The sequence below is a fragment of the Vidua macroura genome, chromosome 2, assembly GCF_024509145.1.
Source record: "Vidua macroura isolate BioBank_ID:100142 chromosome 2, ASM2450914v1, whole genome shotgun sequence".
NCBI lineage: Eukaryota > Metazoa > Chordata > Aves > Passeriformes > Viduidae > Vidua > Vidua macroura.
In genome coordinates, this window is record NC_071572.1 from 112,321,282 (window position 1) to 112,338,049 (window position 16,768).

General features: G+C 50.2%; 1 protein-coding gene across 3 annotated transcripts in view; it reads right to left on the reverse strand.

Moving 5' to 3' along the window:
- Positions 1 to 16,768, reverse strand: part of IGSF3 (immunoglobulin superfamily member 3) — a 91,980-nt gene that overhangs the window by 2,939 nt on the left and 72,273 nt on the right. For all 3 annotated transcript variants that reach the window (XM_053969873.1, XM_053969871.1, XM_053969872.1), the window contains 3 exons: positions 6,495 to 6,905; positions 4,478 to 4,885; positions 316 to 747 (listed from right to left, as the gene is read on the reverse strand). In XM_053969873.1, the coding sequence (XP_053825848.1) occupies positions 316 to 747; positions 4,478 to 4,885; positions 6,495 to 6,905 (1,251 nt within the window). The remainder of the gene's footprint in view (positions 1 to 315; positions 748 to 4,477; positions 4,886 to 6,494; positions 6,906 to 16,768) is intronic.

Genomic DNA, 16,768 nt, shown 5'->3' on the forward strand with positions numbered 1-16,768 from the left:
CAAGGCATGCAAACTTCCTCAGAAACGTAGAAAACCAGATGCTCGTTATTCTATGTCAAAGCAGGAGGTGGAGCTCTGGGAAAAATAACAGAATAAAGTTGTAATAGGGCATGTTTCAGCTTTATCCCCTCAGGAGTTTCATGAGTGATAGAGTCCTCCCTGGAGGAGATATTATAGTATCTTATAAACCCTTGAGCTGATTGGAAAAGTACCAGCACCATAAACTTGCCCCAGTCCCACTCACTCCTTGGTCTTTTCATCTTGGTTGAACCAAAGATGCAGAGGATGCCCCAGACAGTCATCACCTCTTCTCACCTGCATCCTGCACGTGCACAGCGACCGTCCCTGACTCCTCCTCGGCCAGCCGGTACCAGACGCCGTTGGGATCTGCCAGCCACTCCTCCACTCGGCACGAGTAGTTGCCCGTGTCGGCACCGCCAGCCTGCAGCACCGTCAGCCGGAAAAGCACTGCTGAGAGCCTCTGGAAGCGCAGGCGGCCCTCCCAGCGACCAGCCTCGGGGCTGAAGATGGCATCAGGGCCCACACTCAGCACCGCTTCCCTCTCTTCCTCCTCCTCCTCCTCTCCCTCCGCGTGGTCGCCCGCCTCCTTGGCCCGCAGGTTGTACCACGTCACTGCGAAGTGGGACTCCGGGCTGGAGCGGGACAGGATGCTGCAGTCCAGTGGGAAGGACTCCTTCTCCTGCACCGTGAGGTTGGCGGTGGCTGTGTCCACCTGCAGGGTGGGATCTGAGATGACAAAAATCAAGAGGTGAGTGCTGAGCTATCATCAAAACCACCCTGTTTCAACACAAACTGTCATGGCTGGTGCTGGGCAGATTCCAAGCAAAACCCAAATCTTGATGCAGCCTGCCAAGACTCACAGGGACCTTCTGAGGCCAACCCTGCAGGCACAGCATCCTCACCTCACCATGCACCATCTCGCACAGGGGCAAACAGGCGCTGGCTGCAAGCACCATCCTACCCCTGCCCATCCTCACCCCAATGAAGGGATGAGAGGAGAAAGCTGGTGCAGCTCATCCAAACATGCTACATATCAGGATACCAAGGTTTGGTGCATGTGCTGAGGAGCCATGTGCTATTCCTTCCCAGCTACTGCTGCACAGAGCATTGCACTCCCTGCTTTTTATTTCTTTGAGAGTGCTCAAAGGACTTGAAAATCATTATGACAGAAGAGAAGAAGACCTTTTCCAGCAGCTTGAAAAGTCATTTAGGTAAGAGATTCCTCCATAGAGATGGTCTCAACACTGATGCAGCAAGGATGCTCCAAAAGTCTTCCTCATTTTTTTTCCTCTAGTGCTTGCTGCAAGGCTAAAGAGATGTTTTTACCTAACTGAGACACAGTGGCCAGAATCCACAATGAGTTGATTAAAGGCTGACTTCAAGAGCAATTAACATTTGGTTTAGTCATCTTGCCAGGGAGCACATACTCCAGGGATCACAATCAGTCTGGATCTAAGCTTTCATTTAAAGATTAAAAAGCCCTTTCCAAAGCGGGAGCTGAGCAGGAAGGGCAAGTCGATAGCTCACCGAAGAGAGGCACTTTCTTCTCCAGTGAGGAGAGCTGGGCAAGCCCTCCCTTGTGCAGACACTGGGTGTCTCTCAGGAGGGGGCTGCTGTCCCTCAGCTCTCATCAGCCACAGGGCTGCTGTGCCCAGTGGGCTTCTCATTACAGCACCTGCCCAACATTTTTTAAATGGTCCTGTGAGGAAAACCTTTATTAAGGCCAGAGCTCTGCAGGCCCTAAGCAATATGAGTATTTGCAGTTCACATCTTCCTAAAGAAGACTGCTGAGCAGAAACAGGAATGAGTTAAGTCATGAAATTTTGGTGACTAGTAAGGTAAAAAAAGGAGGAAGGGAAGGAAATGGCTTGTCAAAACTAACACAAAGCCTCCCTCACCTCTAGCAGGTTAAGCAGAAAGAGGAGAACTGATGTCTGAAGGTGCTGAGAGGTTTTTCCTCCCCTTGCTGATGATTATAGCCCTGACAGATGAAGCTGGAGATCCTCACTAATGAGACATGAGTCACAAGCACGATTAGTCATTTTGTTAAGTACTGACTGCTATGAAACAAAAACAAACAACAACAAAGCACATTTAGAAAAAAAAATCTTCAATTAGTGAACTCCCAACTCCCTCTCTTCTTCCCACTCCACAGTCTTCTGCAATTCAAGAGGAGCCTCAGAGATTTTTCCTGCTGTTCATTATCCCCTCCATCAGGGCTGGCAATTATCACACTGGATGGAGAGCTGTACTGACAACCCAGCACGGCACAGGGATTGTCTGGGGAGGTCTCTCTGCTCAAGCCACTCTGGCCAGCAAAACTTCCCAAGCAAAGACGTGGCAGATAAGAGCTCTGCTGTCCCCTGCTCCTCCTCCACAGTACAAATCTCTGCCAGGAATGACCACTGAAATCTTTCCAGAACCTCACACTTTTGCCAGCTCTGCTGCAGAGTTACAAGGCTGATATCTTGCTGGAATGGGCAGGCATGAAGCACTGCAAAATATGCAGAGTGGTTGCTTTATAAAGTACTGGAAAGTACTCAGAGGAATACTATACTGTTATTTGTCCTATAGCCTTTAAGACATTTAATCTTGAGTCATATGCCTCAAAAACTAGGGAATGTGTATTTTCCAAGGTAAACTGCCTTTGCATCTTATCTGTTAAAACAGGCAAAACTTAGCAGAGTACTCTGGGAATCTGCTTCTGAAGGTTCAGGAGTTCATCAGTGTTGGTCAGTCTTAAGAACCACCTTTTGGGAGCACAGGAGCAGACAACTCCACTGTGTCCTAAGTCAAGCAACGTTGGCTGAACAGCAACTCCTTGTGGAGCTCAAGAGGAGAAAGAGATTGTATGACCTCTGGAAACGAGGCTCTGCAGGAGGATTACAGAGCTGTAGTTCACATATGCAGGGAGACAAATGTCAAAGCTCAATTAGACCTGAAATTGGTCAGTGTTGTGTCAGCACTTTTTTAAGGCAAGAAGATGTTAATAGCAAGAAGATGTCTGAAGAAAATGTTGAACTGGTACCTGTTGAAGATAGTTACCTATTTAATAGGCATGAAGAAAAAGCAGATGCACTCAATGTTTTTTTGCCTCAGTCTTTAATAATACTGATAGACCTTGGACTGCCCAATCCCATGAGTCAGAGGACCATGAGTGCAGGAACAGTAACTTTTCCATCTGCAGACTCTGAAAATGTGAGGGATCAGCTGTGTCAGCCGAGTGTCCACAAATCCATAGGGCCTGATGGCATTCATCAGGTGTTATGGCAGGACTCCTCCTGAACATTATCCAAGAGCCCTGGGAGTCTGAGGAAGTGCTCTTTGGCTGGAAGTTGGCCAGTATATATTCCAGTTTACAAGAAGGACGTGAGAGAAGACCCAGGAAACCACAGACCTGTTAGTCAGACCTCAGTTCCTGGAAAAACTATGGAGAAGATTATCCTGGGTACTACTGAAAGGCATTCAAAGAACAACACAGCCATCAGACACAGCCAACATGGCTTCAAAAAGGGTAAGTCTGGTTAAATAATTCAATATCCTTGTGTCACCTGCTCTGTCAGTGGATGAAGGGAAGGCAGTAGATGCAGTTTTCCAATTTCAGTAAGGTTTTTCATATTGTCCCTCACAGCACCCTTCCAGCTGTGGGTTGAGGTGGGGCTCACAGTGCACTGGGTGAAGAACTGGCTGAAGGGCAGAATTCAAAGGGATAAAGTGAATGGGGCTACTTCTGGCTGGTAACTGGTCACCAGTGGTGTTCAATATATTCATCAAAGATCTGGATACAGGAGTTGAATGCACCATTAGCAAATTTGTTGACAATACCAAACTGGGAGGTGCTGCTGATTCCCTTGTGGGACAAGAGGCCTTACTTACAAAGTGATCTAGATAGACTGGAGCTCTGGACTTCAATGAATGGAATGGAATTTAACAAGCTGAACTGCCTGGATTTTACACCTAGGTCCAAGTAACACCATGTACAAGTAGAACTGGGAGAGGAGTAGCTAGAGAGCAGCCCTGCAGAAAGGGATCTGGGGGTGCTGGTTGACAGCAAGCCCAGTAAGACTCAGCAGTGTGCCTCCATTGCCCTCTTCTCATGAAAGGACCTTGCCTCTGAGGCACACACCTGAGAAGCACAGGTAGCTTCTTCCATCCTGTTCTCAATCAAAATGTGAGTAAAATCAGGAGCCTACCCTATTTAATCTGCCAAAAGGGCTGAAAAAAACCCCAAACTGTAGATGCAATGACAAAATGCCAAGCCCATCTAGTTGTATTTGCAGAACCTGCTCTACACTCTTTCCAGAAAAGCAAGAGTGCAATGAAGAAGACATGGAAAAGGGAATCAGCATGGTCTGTCCTGTGGTCCTGCCCTGTGCCTGGACAGAGAGCTGGCGATTCGTGTTTGCCCAAGAGGGCACAAGGCTGCCCAAGGCAGATGGCAGCAGATCCCACTCACCTGGCTGCTTGACTGTGAGGGTGATGAGCCCGGAGAGGTCCTCTGCCCGCTTGTACCAGCGGTCGCTGGGGTCCAGCAGCCACTCCTCCACGCGGCAGCCGTAGTTCCCGCTGTCCCGCACGGTGGAGTTCTGGATGGAGAGCAGGAAGAGGCCCGGGGCCGGGCTCTCCAGGTGCAGCCGGCTCCGCAGGTCGCCCAGCGCCGCCGGCTCCCCGTAGTGCAGCGTGCCCTGCCGGCTCAGCCAGGCCACCACCTCCTTCTCGGCGCGGCCCGGCCGCCACACAGACCACTCCACCACGAGCTGGGATGAGGGGCTGGTCCGGTTCTTCACCAGGCACTGCAGGGTCACCCACTCGTTCTCCAGCACTGTGATGTTTCTGTGGGTCTGGTTGACCTGCAGGCGGTTATCTATAGGAAAAGCCCGTTAGAAATGCAACGTGACCAAGGGCTGCAAGGGTCCTTTGTCTCCCCACGAGCCTTTCCTGCATGGCCACAATCCTGGGGTGTGATGAAATAAATAAGGAAGTAGAGGAAAAACTAACAGAGAAAGGAAAGGACAAAAAAACTAAAGGATGAAAAGAAAATAAGGCTTGTGTTTTTTAGAGTCTTCTCAAAATCTCAGGCTAGTCACCAACAATAACCCATTCAGTGGAGGGAATTGGGAACCCACAATCTCCCAGCAGGACCTGGGAGGTCCTAAGTGCACAGAGACTTAATGAAGGGAGATCACACCTCACTCTTTTCTTGTTCTCCTCCTAGGACGAGGCAGTAGCCTCATCACACCCCGACCAGTAAGCCCCCCTGTTGTGGAAAAAAGAAAAAAACAGCAAGGTAGAGAACAGACAGCTGATTACAGGGAACCCCCGCTGCAAAACAAGAAGTGGAATGACGGCAAAGTCACACGCAGTGTTTTGCTGCCTTGGGAATGTCCCTGGTTTTTGCTCCACAACTTCATTGATACACGGGAGGGTGACTGGAATCAGCTCTTTTATGCGAAATGACGCGTGGAACTCTCCTAAATCCCTCAAATTCTTTCCAGGGCCAGCCTGGACTTTCCTGGTACCACTGCTGCAGCAAGCAACAAGCACTGTACTTCCCAGAGAGAGTTGGGCAATGCAAAGGAGGGGACAGTCACAGCTCCCCCGTCCCTGACCACCCCTCAGCCACCTTGGAACTCTGCAGACAGAAATGAGGAGCTGGCACTGGCAGCAAGCCATGCCCTGCTGTGCTTCCTGCGTGTGTGACCAGGCAAAGCTGCACTGGGGACCATATCCAACATCCCTCTTGCACCCTTGTCCACAGAGCTTGTGTCTAGCCAGCCAAATCCAGACAGAGAAAATGCACTAAGCGCCCTACTCCAGCCCTGATATCCAGCTGCATCCATCCTGCCTGAGGGATTTTATCTTCCAGACACAGGCAGCTGGAGCAAGTAAGGATAAGGCAGGCTTCCTCATGAAGTACCAATGCTCCGGACAGTACCTGCCTCCCTGCCTCTCCCCCTTGCCCCAGCTTGTGGGGGCTATATTTAGCTCCTCCACCAGCTCACCTTTACCAGTGTCATCCACTGCCACGGAAACCACCCACAGAACAGATTTCTCCTTTCCTGGCAGACAGCTCCCCACCTCATTAAACATTACTCCCATCTCATGTGCAAAGGGAAAAGACACAAGGCTCCCTGTGCCTGCCAGGATACAGGCACAGAGTAAAATTAAACTGTGTGCCAGACATAAACATGCTTTCCCAGGCAGGCACACATACAGAGTTTCTCTCTCAGTAAGTCACTAGTTGACACTCTTGCTACATGATGCTCTCAAGGACAATGAAACCTGGCTGGATGCAGTGGCCCTACAGACTATGGGCGATGGACAACCTTCATGTGGGGACACTGAAAGGCACAAAAGCTCAGCCTGAAGTGACAAGAGTCACATCAAAGGAGGGAAAACCCTCCTTCCACGCAGGGATGTGCAGGCATGAGCATGCAAGGACAGGGTGTCAATCTCTGTCAAGAGGACCCCACCTGGCTGCTTGACGGTGACCTCGGTCCGCCCCGACACCTCCTCTGCCAGCTTGTACCAGGCGTGGTTGGGGCTGAGCAGCCACTCCTCCACGTGGCAGTAGTAGCTGCCGCTGTCGCGCACCTCTGCCCGCTGCACCGTCAGGCTGAAGAGCCCGCCCGAGGCGGAGCGCTCGAACTGCAGCCGGCCCCGCAGCCCCTCCTCCTCCGCGTAGGTGCCGTACTCGAAGGCCGAGCTGTGCGTGGTCTTCAGGATGAGCTTTCCATCAGCATCCGAGGGCTTGTGCACGTACCACAGCACGGCGAAGTGCGAGTCGGGGCTGGTCTGGGATTTCACCGAGCAGTTCAGGGGGATGGGCCGGTTCTCCACCAGAGTGATGCTGCGCTTCGACTTGCTCACCTGCAGCTTGGTCACTGCCAGGGGGAATGGAGAAGGATGAAGAGAGGTGGGTCATTAACACAGGAAAGAAACTCACCGCATTTGGGGTGAACCAGAGAGTCCCCTCTTGCTTGGGGTCCCATATGCCTTTAAGGCATTTAGATATTCTACCAAATCTCTCCTTTCAACCCCTACCTACTCCTGGATCCTCCCACTGTGTCCCTCAGCAAGAGAGGCTGCTTTTTCAAAGTCTGACCTTTAAAAGACTCTTCTTAATTCATAGTGGTCTAAGGCACCAGACTTAGTAAGATGACTACACCCAAACTCAGTGGTTTTTCTCATGGTGAAATCATACCACTTGCACCTCAGAGTAATGAGCTGTTGACCAGTTCCATAGAAAACCACTTCTGAGAAAGTGAATTAAAGGAGACCCCACTGCTGTCACATGCCAGCCATCTCAGTGAGGTGTATCCTACAGACACGCAATAGCTAGGGGAGGAAGTGCAGGCACAACTGGGAAAGGAGAAAGAGCACCAGACTGGAAGGGACCAGCAGGGAGCAAGCTCTGCTCCCACTGCCAGGAGGTCTGGCTCCAAGTCCACCACAAACTGCACAGCCTAGGACAAACCACAGGCTCATCACCTCTCTTGGCTTCCCAAGCACAAGTGCAGTTCCCATGCTGTAGCCAAGCAGTCCCACGGTGCTGAGGATGATAAAGCAGAATCATTAGCTCCTGTCATGAGAGACACACCGATTCCCAATTCCTCTCTCCCTGTACAACCACAAGACAGAGCCTACACTGCAGTGTATGCTCACGCTGTGCTTGTCACCCCAGCACTGAGCCCTGAGCCAGGGCGTTCTGTCAGCAGGGGAGGACACAAGGCGCCCTCCTGTGACACTTGTGCTCGGTGTGCCCTGGAGTCCCCACCAGCTACAGATGGGGAGAGAGGCAGCTCCCACCCAGCCAGACACACCACTCCTCCCAGCAGCTCTCCATCATGGGCCTCCCCTCCTTCACCTCTCCTCACATCCCTGTTCCCCTCTGAAAGGGGGAATGGTGCCTTGCTGCAGACAAGCTGCAAATCTCTGAAATAAAACTTGAAGAGTGCACGGGTACAAGTGGCACGACGGAAGTGTGGCACCACAGGAACAAACAACTGAAGGCTGCCAAGGGGCCTGTGCCCATCCACACACTGGAAACACATCCCACACATCCTGTGTTTGTGAGGAAACAACGCTGTCTTCTCTCTCTCACCAAGGCACGGGCTCCTTGCTTTGCATCATGCTTTGCTTCCAGCTTCCCTTGGGCACCAGGGCCTCGGATGCCTGTCAGCACAAGCGATGAGTGACAGTGCCCAGGGAGAGGATGGGCACAGACAACTTCAAATGGGAGGAACTCCCAGCACAACAATGTTTTCTGTGTTATCACATCTGAGATAGGCATCCTGGTATCGCATCCGAAGTTCCCCTGGAGCCTGCACTGCCTGTGGCTTTAATCAGTATGCTAATAAAGACTCTGTGCCTGTGGTATGGCATGCAGACACTGGAGGAAGCAAAGGAGGGAAACTGTCCTTGTTTTGCCTCCCTAGGGATTTCAACCTAATGGAAAGAGTCAGCACCAACCTCTTGTATTTCTGCCATAGCCCAGACACATTCCCTCCCCTTTGTTTCACTTCAGGACAACAGCCTTAGCCACCACACCCACCCTCATCCCACCTTTTTAGCTCACCATTGGTTAAGAACAGTTATTTCGAGCATTAATCAATCTTCCTAGTCCCTGGGAGATGAACCAATAAAGGAGAAGGTGGTTCTCAGCAGTTTCCTTTCTCCCCCAGCCCCCTTTCCAAACAGTTTATTTTTAATTGGTACTGGATTATTTTCTGCAACCGTTACTACGGAAACCTTTGTTACTATAGCAACTGTGTATGTTAAGTCAGTAGCCCTATATCTATTAAAATGCAGTATATACACACACGCTGTGTCTGGTGGGGTGCTCAATATCAACACACACACACAAAGCCAGAGTACACACAGACCAGAGCTGCTGAGAGGCAACTACCTCTCTCAGTGCTCTTCCCACATTGTGACACCTCCAGGAGATGAAATGAGGATGGCTGACACTGAGTAATTCTAATCTTAGTGTTTGGGGCAACAGACCCACCCTGCACATGACATGTATTCCACTGAAGCAGTGAGGGCTTGTTCCCAGACCATAATCACAGTAATTGTCACTGTGTACAAACAGCACGGACCCCTGAGGTCATCCAAGGACTCTTAGATGGTCCCTCAGCAGCTTCCCCTGCTCCCATGCAACCTTTGGGAAGAAATCTTTTTGAGAGCAACGGGGAAGCAATCTTATTAACTCTGGCAAAAATGAGATCTTAATTTTCACACCCCCCCCAATCCTTCCAAGCCATCCTTGGCAGCCACTGCAGCCAGCAGTCAGGAATTTGCCCACATTTGCGCTGAGTCCCCAAGATATTGATGAGGTAGCGCTTCTACAGCTGCTACCAGCTGGAGCAGCAAGCCCTGGCAGGGAATCACAGGTCTTCTCTTTGCCAGACTGCACTCTTGCAGAGGTTCATAGCTGTGCACAACGTTTCCTCTAGATTAGAAGTATCAGTGATATGTAATGACATCCCTGCCAATGTACTTTTCATCAAACATGAATTATTTTCCTAAGGGAGGACACCGCAGAAGATGCAAGTGCAGGTTCTGTTTCCCTCCCACAGAATTAGAGAGGACATTCTCAGTCTTTTCCAATTCTGTGAATGCCAAATGCTTCCATGTCCTGGTAGTAGTTCCTGCATAGTACACAGGCACCCATCTCTTCTTCATTACCTTTTGCAGATCCTATAGTAGTGATTCAAGGCTTTTATGGACCACAGGCTGATAACAGCTAAGTTGGAAATGCTGTGGCACACAAGTTACCTTGGGGCAGCTTCACCCTCAGGCTGGTTTGCTTGTCCATGCAGGGGAAAGATCCTGGTTAAGACATGGGAAGCCTTGTGGGGTAACTCACACTTCTGCTCTCCCATGGGGCTGACCATCAGCCACTGTTCACAGATATGCAAACAAATCCACAAAGCTCTTTTTGCATTTGAAAAAATATTTAAAAAGGGGAAAACAGGCAATATTGAAGTTGGTGGTCCAGGTTAATGGGAATGGTACAATACAATGCCAGGGAGTCCATCCATCTCTTCCCATTCTGGTGGTAAGCCTATTGCAGTGCAAACTGAGTCTCTCCATGCCATGTGCAGCTTGCCAGGTCATGTTTAAAGATGCTGCCATAACATGGAAATGGTTGTAGCTGCTGGTGCACCAGTGAGGTTGCAAGAAGTCTGACACCCCAGGCACCCAGCCAGTGAAACCTCGCCCTACTGACAAGGGGGAAACTCCCTTTCCTGGCTTGAGGATTTGCCTGGGCAGAGAGCCAGGAAAGGGCTTGGCCTTCCAAGGCTGAGTTGATCTGGTGTGCCCCAGGGGCTGGGGTTTTGGTGAGGCAGGGCAGGGCTGCTCCAGCCCCGTGTCAGGCAGCAGAGGTGGTGGGCACAGCGGTGTGAACAGACACGGTTACCCAACATTTTCTGCTGGCTGTCAAGAGGCTGATGTTCTCTTAACAGCCTCTTGAACATCTGCTCTGTGAGAGGAACAGGTGCCTCTGTCTAGGTGAAGTTATCGTGCATATCATCTGCAAACCATAATCCTGTTGCCACAATGTCTCCTGGCTCCCTGGAGAGTGCCAGTAAAGAGGATATTGTACCTTAATGTACTGTAATTGGCCCTACATATGCTATTAAGGCTTTCAATTTACACTGGCAACAAGTCATGGTTAGAAACCTCTTAGTTTTTTTTATCATTATCTCAAGATGCCTGTGGCAGCTTTTGGTCCTCAAAGCTTGCACCTCTGGCTGGGAGCTCGGGTCAGACACAGCCCTTAAAACCACAGCAGGCTATGACACAGCCTGATCCTCTACAAACTGATAAGTAGTAGATGTTTTCTCCACACCATCAAAGCAGGCAATCTGTCTCCTCAAGCTGTGCATGGGGTAAGCATGCTTATACAAATATTTGGGGGAAGGGAGAGCAGTCATCAGAGGAGCAGGACAGAGACAGTGATGTGATTCACGGTTTTTCTGCTGACTTGCTGCCTTTTGGCTCCCTCCCCTCTGTTTCCTCATCATCAAGCTGGGGTTACAACACTTACCTTTAGCAAAGCACTTTGCAACCTGTACCTAAAAATGCTGTGATAAGAAGATACTCCGTCTCAAACACCTCACATCATTTTGCCTTGTAGGCAGCAAGAAAACACAACAGCAGGAGTTTACTTCCCACCTGGGAGCCACTATTACCAAGTCCTAGGAATGGCAGTGTTTAATTGCAGCTGAAGATACCCCTTCCCCAAAACAGCCCCATGCAAAACCCCAGAATGTTGCCCCTGCAGCAAAGGAAAAGGGGGCTATCTGCTGGGGAAGGAGCCAGCTCTGCATGAACCACCAGCTGTGGCACAGAAGGGTGGGCAGGAGGATGGCCACCACCATCCCAGAGTCCCCAGAAAGCCCTGTCACCACAGCAGGGAGGCAGTGTCCCACTTTGGAGGCTGCTGCTCGCTGGGGAGAGCTCCTCCAGAGAACACTTTTGCTTGGAAAGAACTGATGAAATGTTGCAAAAAGTTTTCCAGGGAAATGTCCTAATTTTAAAAGCCTCCACTGAGATTTCACTGCGCTGAGGTGTGTGTGCAGGGGGAGCAGAAATGAGGCCAGCCCAACCTGAGCCCAGCCCTGGTTTAACACCATACAGTGAGTTTAGCAAGGCCAGTCAGGAGAGATTCTTTTCCAGGAGCACAGCCCCACAGTGACTTGTACAAGGAACCCCTCTGTCCCCAGCAGGCTCAGCGTACAGCCCTGAAGGGCATTGGCCAGGCCATTGGCACAAACTGAGCCATTCCCTCAGCATGTGATCACATCCCAGAAGTGCTTCATCATTTCCCTCACTAGGGCCTGAAAAGCACAAAGTACCTGAATTCCTCCAGGAGGGTGTTTGCCTGGGATTCAAGAGACTAGTGTGCAGGTTACTGCCACAGGCTTAGACATGTATTAACATTCAGACCTCTGCCAGCTCTTCTCCCTTCCACAAAGCAGGGCTGAGTATCCTTCTCCACCTCCCCAGACACTACAAGGACTCCTGCTTTAACGACTGAACAGAGTCAAGCAAGTACACGCCAGCCTACTGATTCAGCATGGTGAGAGCTGGGTGACTCACGTTTATTAGCTTAGTTGAAATCAAACCAACATTCAAAAGGGAAAGATGTGCAAGCCCTTTTGGAGAGGAGGCATCAGAAGAAAGGCGTTTGCAGAAGGGAAGAAAAGTAAAGACAAAGGCTTCCAGCACCGGGGCAACCTCCCCAGAGAAGGCAGGAACACGGCAGCACAGCTCCCGACTCCGGCTGTTCTCTTTTAACTGAACACAATTCCTCCTGAAACTGGATTAGTGAGGTTGCAAATTGCATTAGCCAACATGGGAGGCTGCTGGTGCAACAGGAGCAGCAGAAAGGGAAATAGCATTAGACTTTGCCTGCCATTATTACTGCCATTATTAACTTGTCACTTTACTGTAGTGTTCCTATAACAATGAATTATTGCCTGCAAACAGGCTGACATGATTGAATTACTGGGAGAGCAGCTCTGTGGGAAGGAAAGACAGCGTTAAGCCTTTCCTGAAGAAGGCTCAGCTTCAGCCCCCTCCCACGTGGTCAGACAAAAGAGCTGAGCCTGTGACTCTGAACACCACCAAGTGACCTGAATTTCACCATGTTCAGCAAGCTGCTGCAAAGTCCACGGCCCAGCAGGCAGCCCAGACACTCCCCAGCCACACAGCTGCTGCTGCTGCAGCAAGACCAGCCGGGTACTTAAGTAGCTGTGCACGTCCATGCTGACCATCACCTGTCCAACAGCCCTGCCCAGCGCTCAGCCCCAAGCACAGGCACAGGACTGAAGGACACTGTGCTACTGCAGTCTGGGGAGTGGAGTTTGATGCTCTCAAAATGGTGCCAGAGGGTGCTGTGGCAAAGCAGAACAGGCACCTCTCCTCAAACCCTATGGTGGATCCACTTGCTCATCCGCACCCCACCAGTTCCAGCCCCAAGAAGTCTGATCATCCCAAAGTACCTACTAGTGGCCCCATGGCCTGCCCCTCCCCACAAGCAGCACAGTCAGACTGCAGACCCACCAAACTCTGGGGAGCGGGTCAAGTCCATCTCTGCATGTGAAGACTGCAGGCAGTGACAAGGACATGTGCTTGGCCAGGGAACAGCCTGGCATTAGCAGCCGTGCCAGAGCCCGTGGAGCAGCTAACAAACCAGCAGGTAACCAAGTGGGGCCTCGGGGAGGAATGCATGTGTGACCCAGAAAGGCTCCTTAAAGCCCAGAAGCCATACATCTGCCAGCACATACAGAAAAGGCAAGGATGGAAAAAGCTGGGAAGCTCACAGTCTCCCAGGTCCAGCCAAGGCTAAGGCAGAGACCACCAGCTGGGATGTACCACTGGCCTGGAGAAAACAGGACTTTCCCTAAGAAACAGAAACCATGTCAGTGTAAAGAACAGCAAGAAACAAATGTACCCCAAAGCAAAATGCCTCACAAACCTAAAACCAGAAACTTTCCTGAAATGCACATAGAAGTTCTGCACGAGAGAGAGAAGGGGAGGGAGGAATAAAAGATTCCCAGCATGAGTTGTGCCTGCTGTCAGAAAACAATATACGGCTCACTGATCACTTGTAAATTAAAATATGGAGATAGGATCACTGGAAGATAAATTCAGTACCAAGCTACAGTCACTGAGGATAAAGAAATAAAAAAAATAACATACAGAGATATTTAATCAACTCCTCGTCAGGAAGATTTCAAACAAAGGAGTGCTCCGTCAATTAGGAAAAAAAAAGTAATTAAATGCACCTGAAGAGCAAGTTGTAACACACACAGCAGTACCACACACCAACTCCCATGCCGTGCTGGAGGCTGGATTTCCTGAGGTATTTCTTCCCTCACAAAACAACTTGGCAGCTTTGTGCAGTTGCACACTCAGTGCACAACTGCACCCTGTAGTGCTGGGCTGACTTCCACACACGCTGTGCTTGACTTGGGCATTTTTGGCAGCTCCTGCTGAAAATCTGAGTGCTGGGCAGACAGAGATGAGCTGCTTAGAGTGGTGTGAAATGTCATTTTCTTGCCATCCAGAGAGCAAGCTCTCCAGACAGACCTCAGGCAGGATCAGGAGATCTTTTGGATACTGCCTGCACCAGCCCTGCCAGTGTCAGGTGCTGCTCTCCAAGCAAAGGGAAGTCCCCTGAGAAGGACACAGCTGAATTCATCCAAGCATTAGCTCACTCCACTCACCTTTAACTGTTCATTTTCACTGGGCTAGCTTTCTGCAGGTGTACTAAACTGAGCTGGTGCACAGCAGCACCTGTGCCAGCACAAGGAATGGGACAGGACCATGCAGCCAGCAGTCCACACAGGGGATGAGGATCACCTCCTCCTGTGCAGCAAAGTGCCAGATCAGCTCCACCTGCAGGGGTTTATTTCCCACCTGGGAGCCACTTTACCAAGTCCTCGGAATGGCAACATTTAATTGCAGCTGAAGATACCATTTCCCCAAAACTGAATGCTCATGGATGACTCTGCTTCTGTAACTAGTGAGTACAACTACTGCTGGAAGAACAACCAAGTGAAATGAGCCATCTGTCATTTCTTAAGGAATTGTATTCTTGAACTTCTTAAGGAGTGAGAACATATTTCAGCATAATGGGCTACAGATCCATCATCATCTGAACTCCCTGCTTCTCTGTTAATTGGGACAAGGAAAGCTACAGTAATTTTCTTTAGCAGCATCCCAAATGACTATTTAAGAAAGTAAGATGGTCTTGAGAGAAAACTTTTATGTATACATACATATGTTAAAATAAAAGAACCTGAGCCACAGGTTCAGCATGTTTGTAGCCATTTTGCTGTAAGGAAGCAGATCTCAGGTTCAGAGAACCCAGGAATAAGTCTTTGACCTATGTCAGAACTTGCAGTTTCTCATGCCAGGAGAAGCATTCCTCAGGATACAGAACACAGAAAAATGGTGCAGGTGCCTTGCACAGGGTTGGACTGCCAAAGGTGCTGCTTGGACATACAGGGAGGGACCCCTGGGCTGGGCAGTGCTCTGACTGGGGGCTGAGAATGCAGCAAGAGAAATATTGTGCTGCTGCAGCACTGAGCCTGCTGGCCCCAAGGCCACCCATCTCACAGAGAGCTGGGGCTCCATGCAGAGACTGGGACAGGAGAAGAGTGGGCAACCTGGCTGCAAAGCTGCTCATCACCAATCTCCCTCTCCCTCAAGGGCTGCCCCTGCTGACTCTGCTTTTGAGATCTTCAAGGACAGGAGGAGGTACAAAGCTTTAGAGCTGAACACTATCTAAGTACTGCTCACAGCAGAGTATTTTAGTCCAAGGAAAGCAAACAGGGAATCGATGAGAAGCTAAACTGTGTGGAGAGAGAGAAGCTGTTCATGAAAACATCAAAGAAGGTGCATGTGCACAGACTGCAAACAGGCTGACACCATGGTTTTGTATATCCATGCTGCAAACAGCAGTCGAAAACTGCTCAGGAGATATCAAAGAGAGAAAGCAGAGAGTTCTCTGAAATGGAAGTGAAAAATTTGGACCTAAAAGGTAACCATGGAGAGAGCTAATCTGAAGAGTGTAGCATATCCTGGATATGGCCCAGGTCTCCTGGCACTGTCAGTCTTGTTGGAGGGCTGAAAAGAAAGACTGCCTGCACTAAGATCAGTGGGCACACACAGGGCAAGCTGAGTCAGGTTAAGGTCCCACTAGGTACAAGGATGCATTCCCACACTCTTCACCCTTGTGAAATGCATCCAAGATGCTTCATCCAAATAAAGTTCAACTTCTCAGGTCACACTCCTGGGTGTATTTTCCAGGCTGGAGTCCCAAGACAAAACTTGAACATAACTGGCTGCAATCAGCTCTACACACCTGGCTCTTACAGAAGGCTCTCACAGGCAAACCTGCAGAGGAGCCAAGCAGCACCGCTCCCAGGAGGAAAACCAAATGCAGGGAGAGGTGAATCACAGCTGTGACCCCACACGGCCAGTGTCATCAACCCCAGTACAGCATCAGGAATGCAGCAGCAGCTCCAGCATGAGCTCCCTCCCCTGCTGCTTACACCCAGGAGGACAGGCATGTTTGGAGGAGGGAGTGATGGCTAAACGTGGAGAAAAAGCACCCTGGGGTGCTGGCCTGGGATAAATAACTGTGCCAAGGAGGTTACAGCAAGTCTAAGTGGAGAATCTGTCCCAGAGGACCTGGCAAGTGTGGCAACAGAGCTCCCCAGGGCAAAGGGGACAGCTCTGGGTCATGCAACACTGAGCCCCTTCATTTCATGTGTTCAGTGTGCTGGAAGGAAGGAGCAGCAGCTCTGAGGAAGAACAGCAGGTCTTACCCCACTGGCAGTGAAGGGAAAGGAGCAAGTCCCCAAGCACACAGGGAAGAGAAGGCTGCTCTGCACCACAGCCACTGCTGCTGAGGAACAGGCTCCTCTCTTCTGAGCTCTTCTTGAACTCTTCAGCACTCAAGCAGGAGTAAACCATTTGCCAGATGGAGCAGACAGCTGTAAAGCAGGGAAGCAGTGCTGTTCTACAGAGCAAAACCACTCTGGGATCAAGCAAGCAGCAAACTTCAGTTTCCAGACTTCACTTCTGTAAGGAAGTTTCCAGCTCATTAACTTTCCTTGCTTAATTTTATTGCTGGATGCTGGCAGAAGCAAGAAGTGTCAGGTTAAAGCAGAGACTTTGTAGCCTTTGAAAACACTTGTTTGAGCCTCCACTCAAGAGTGTG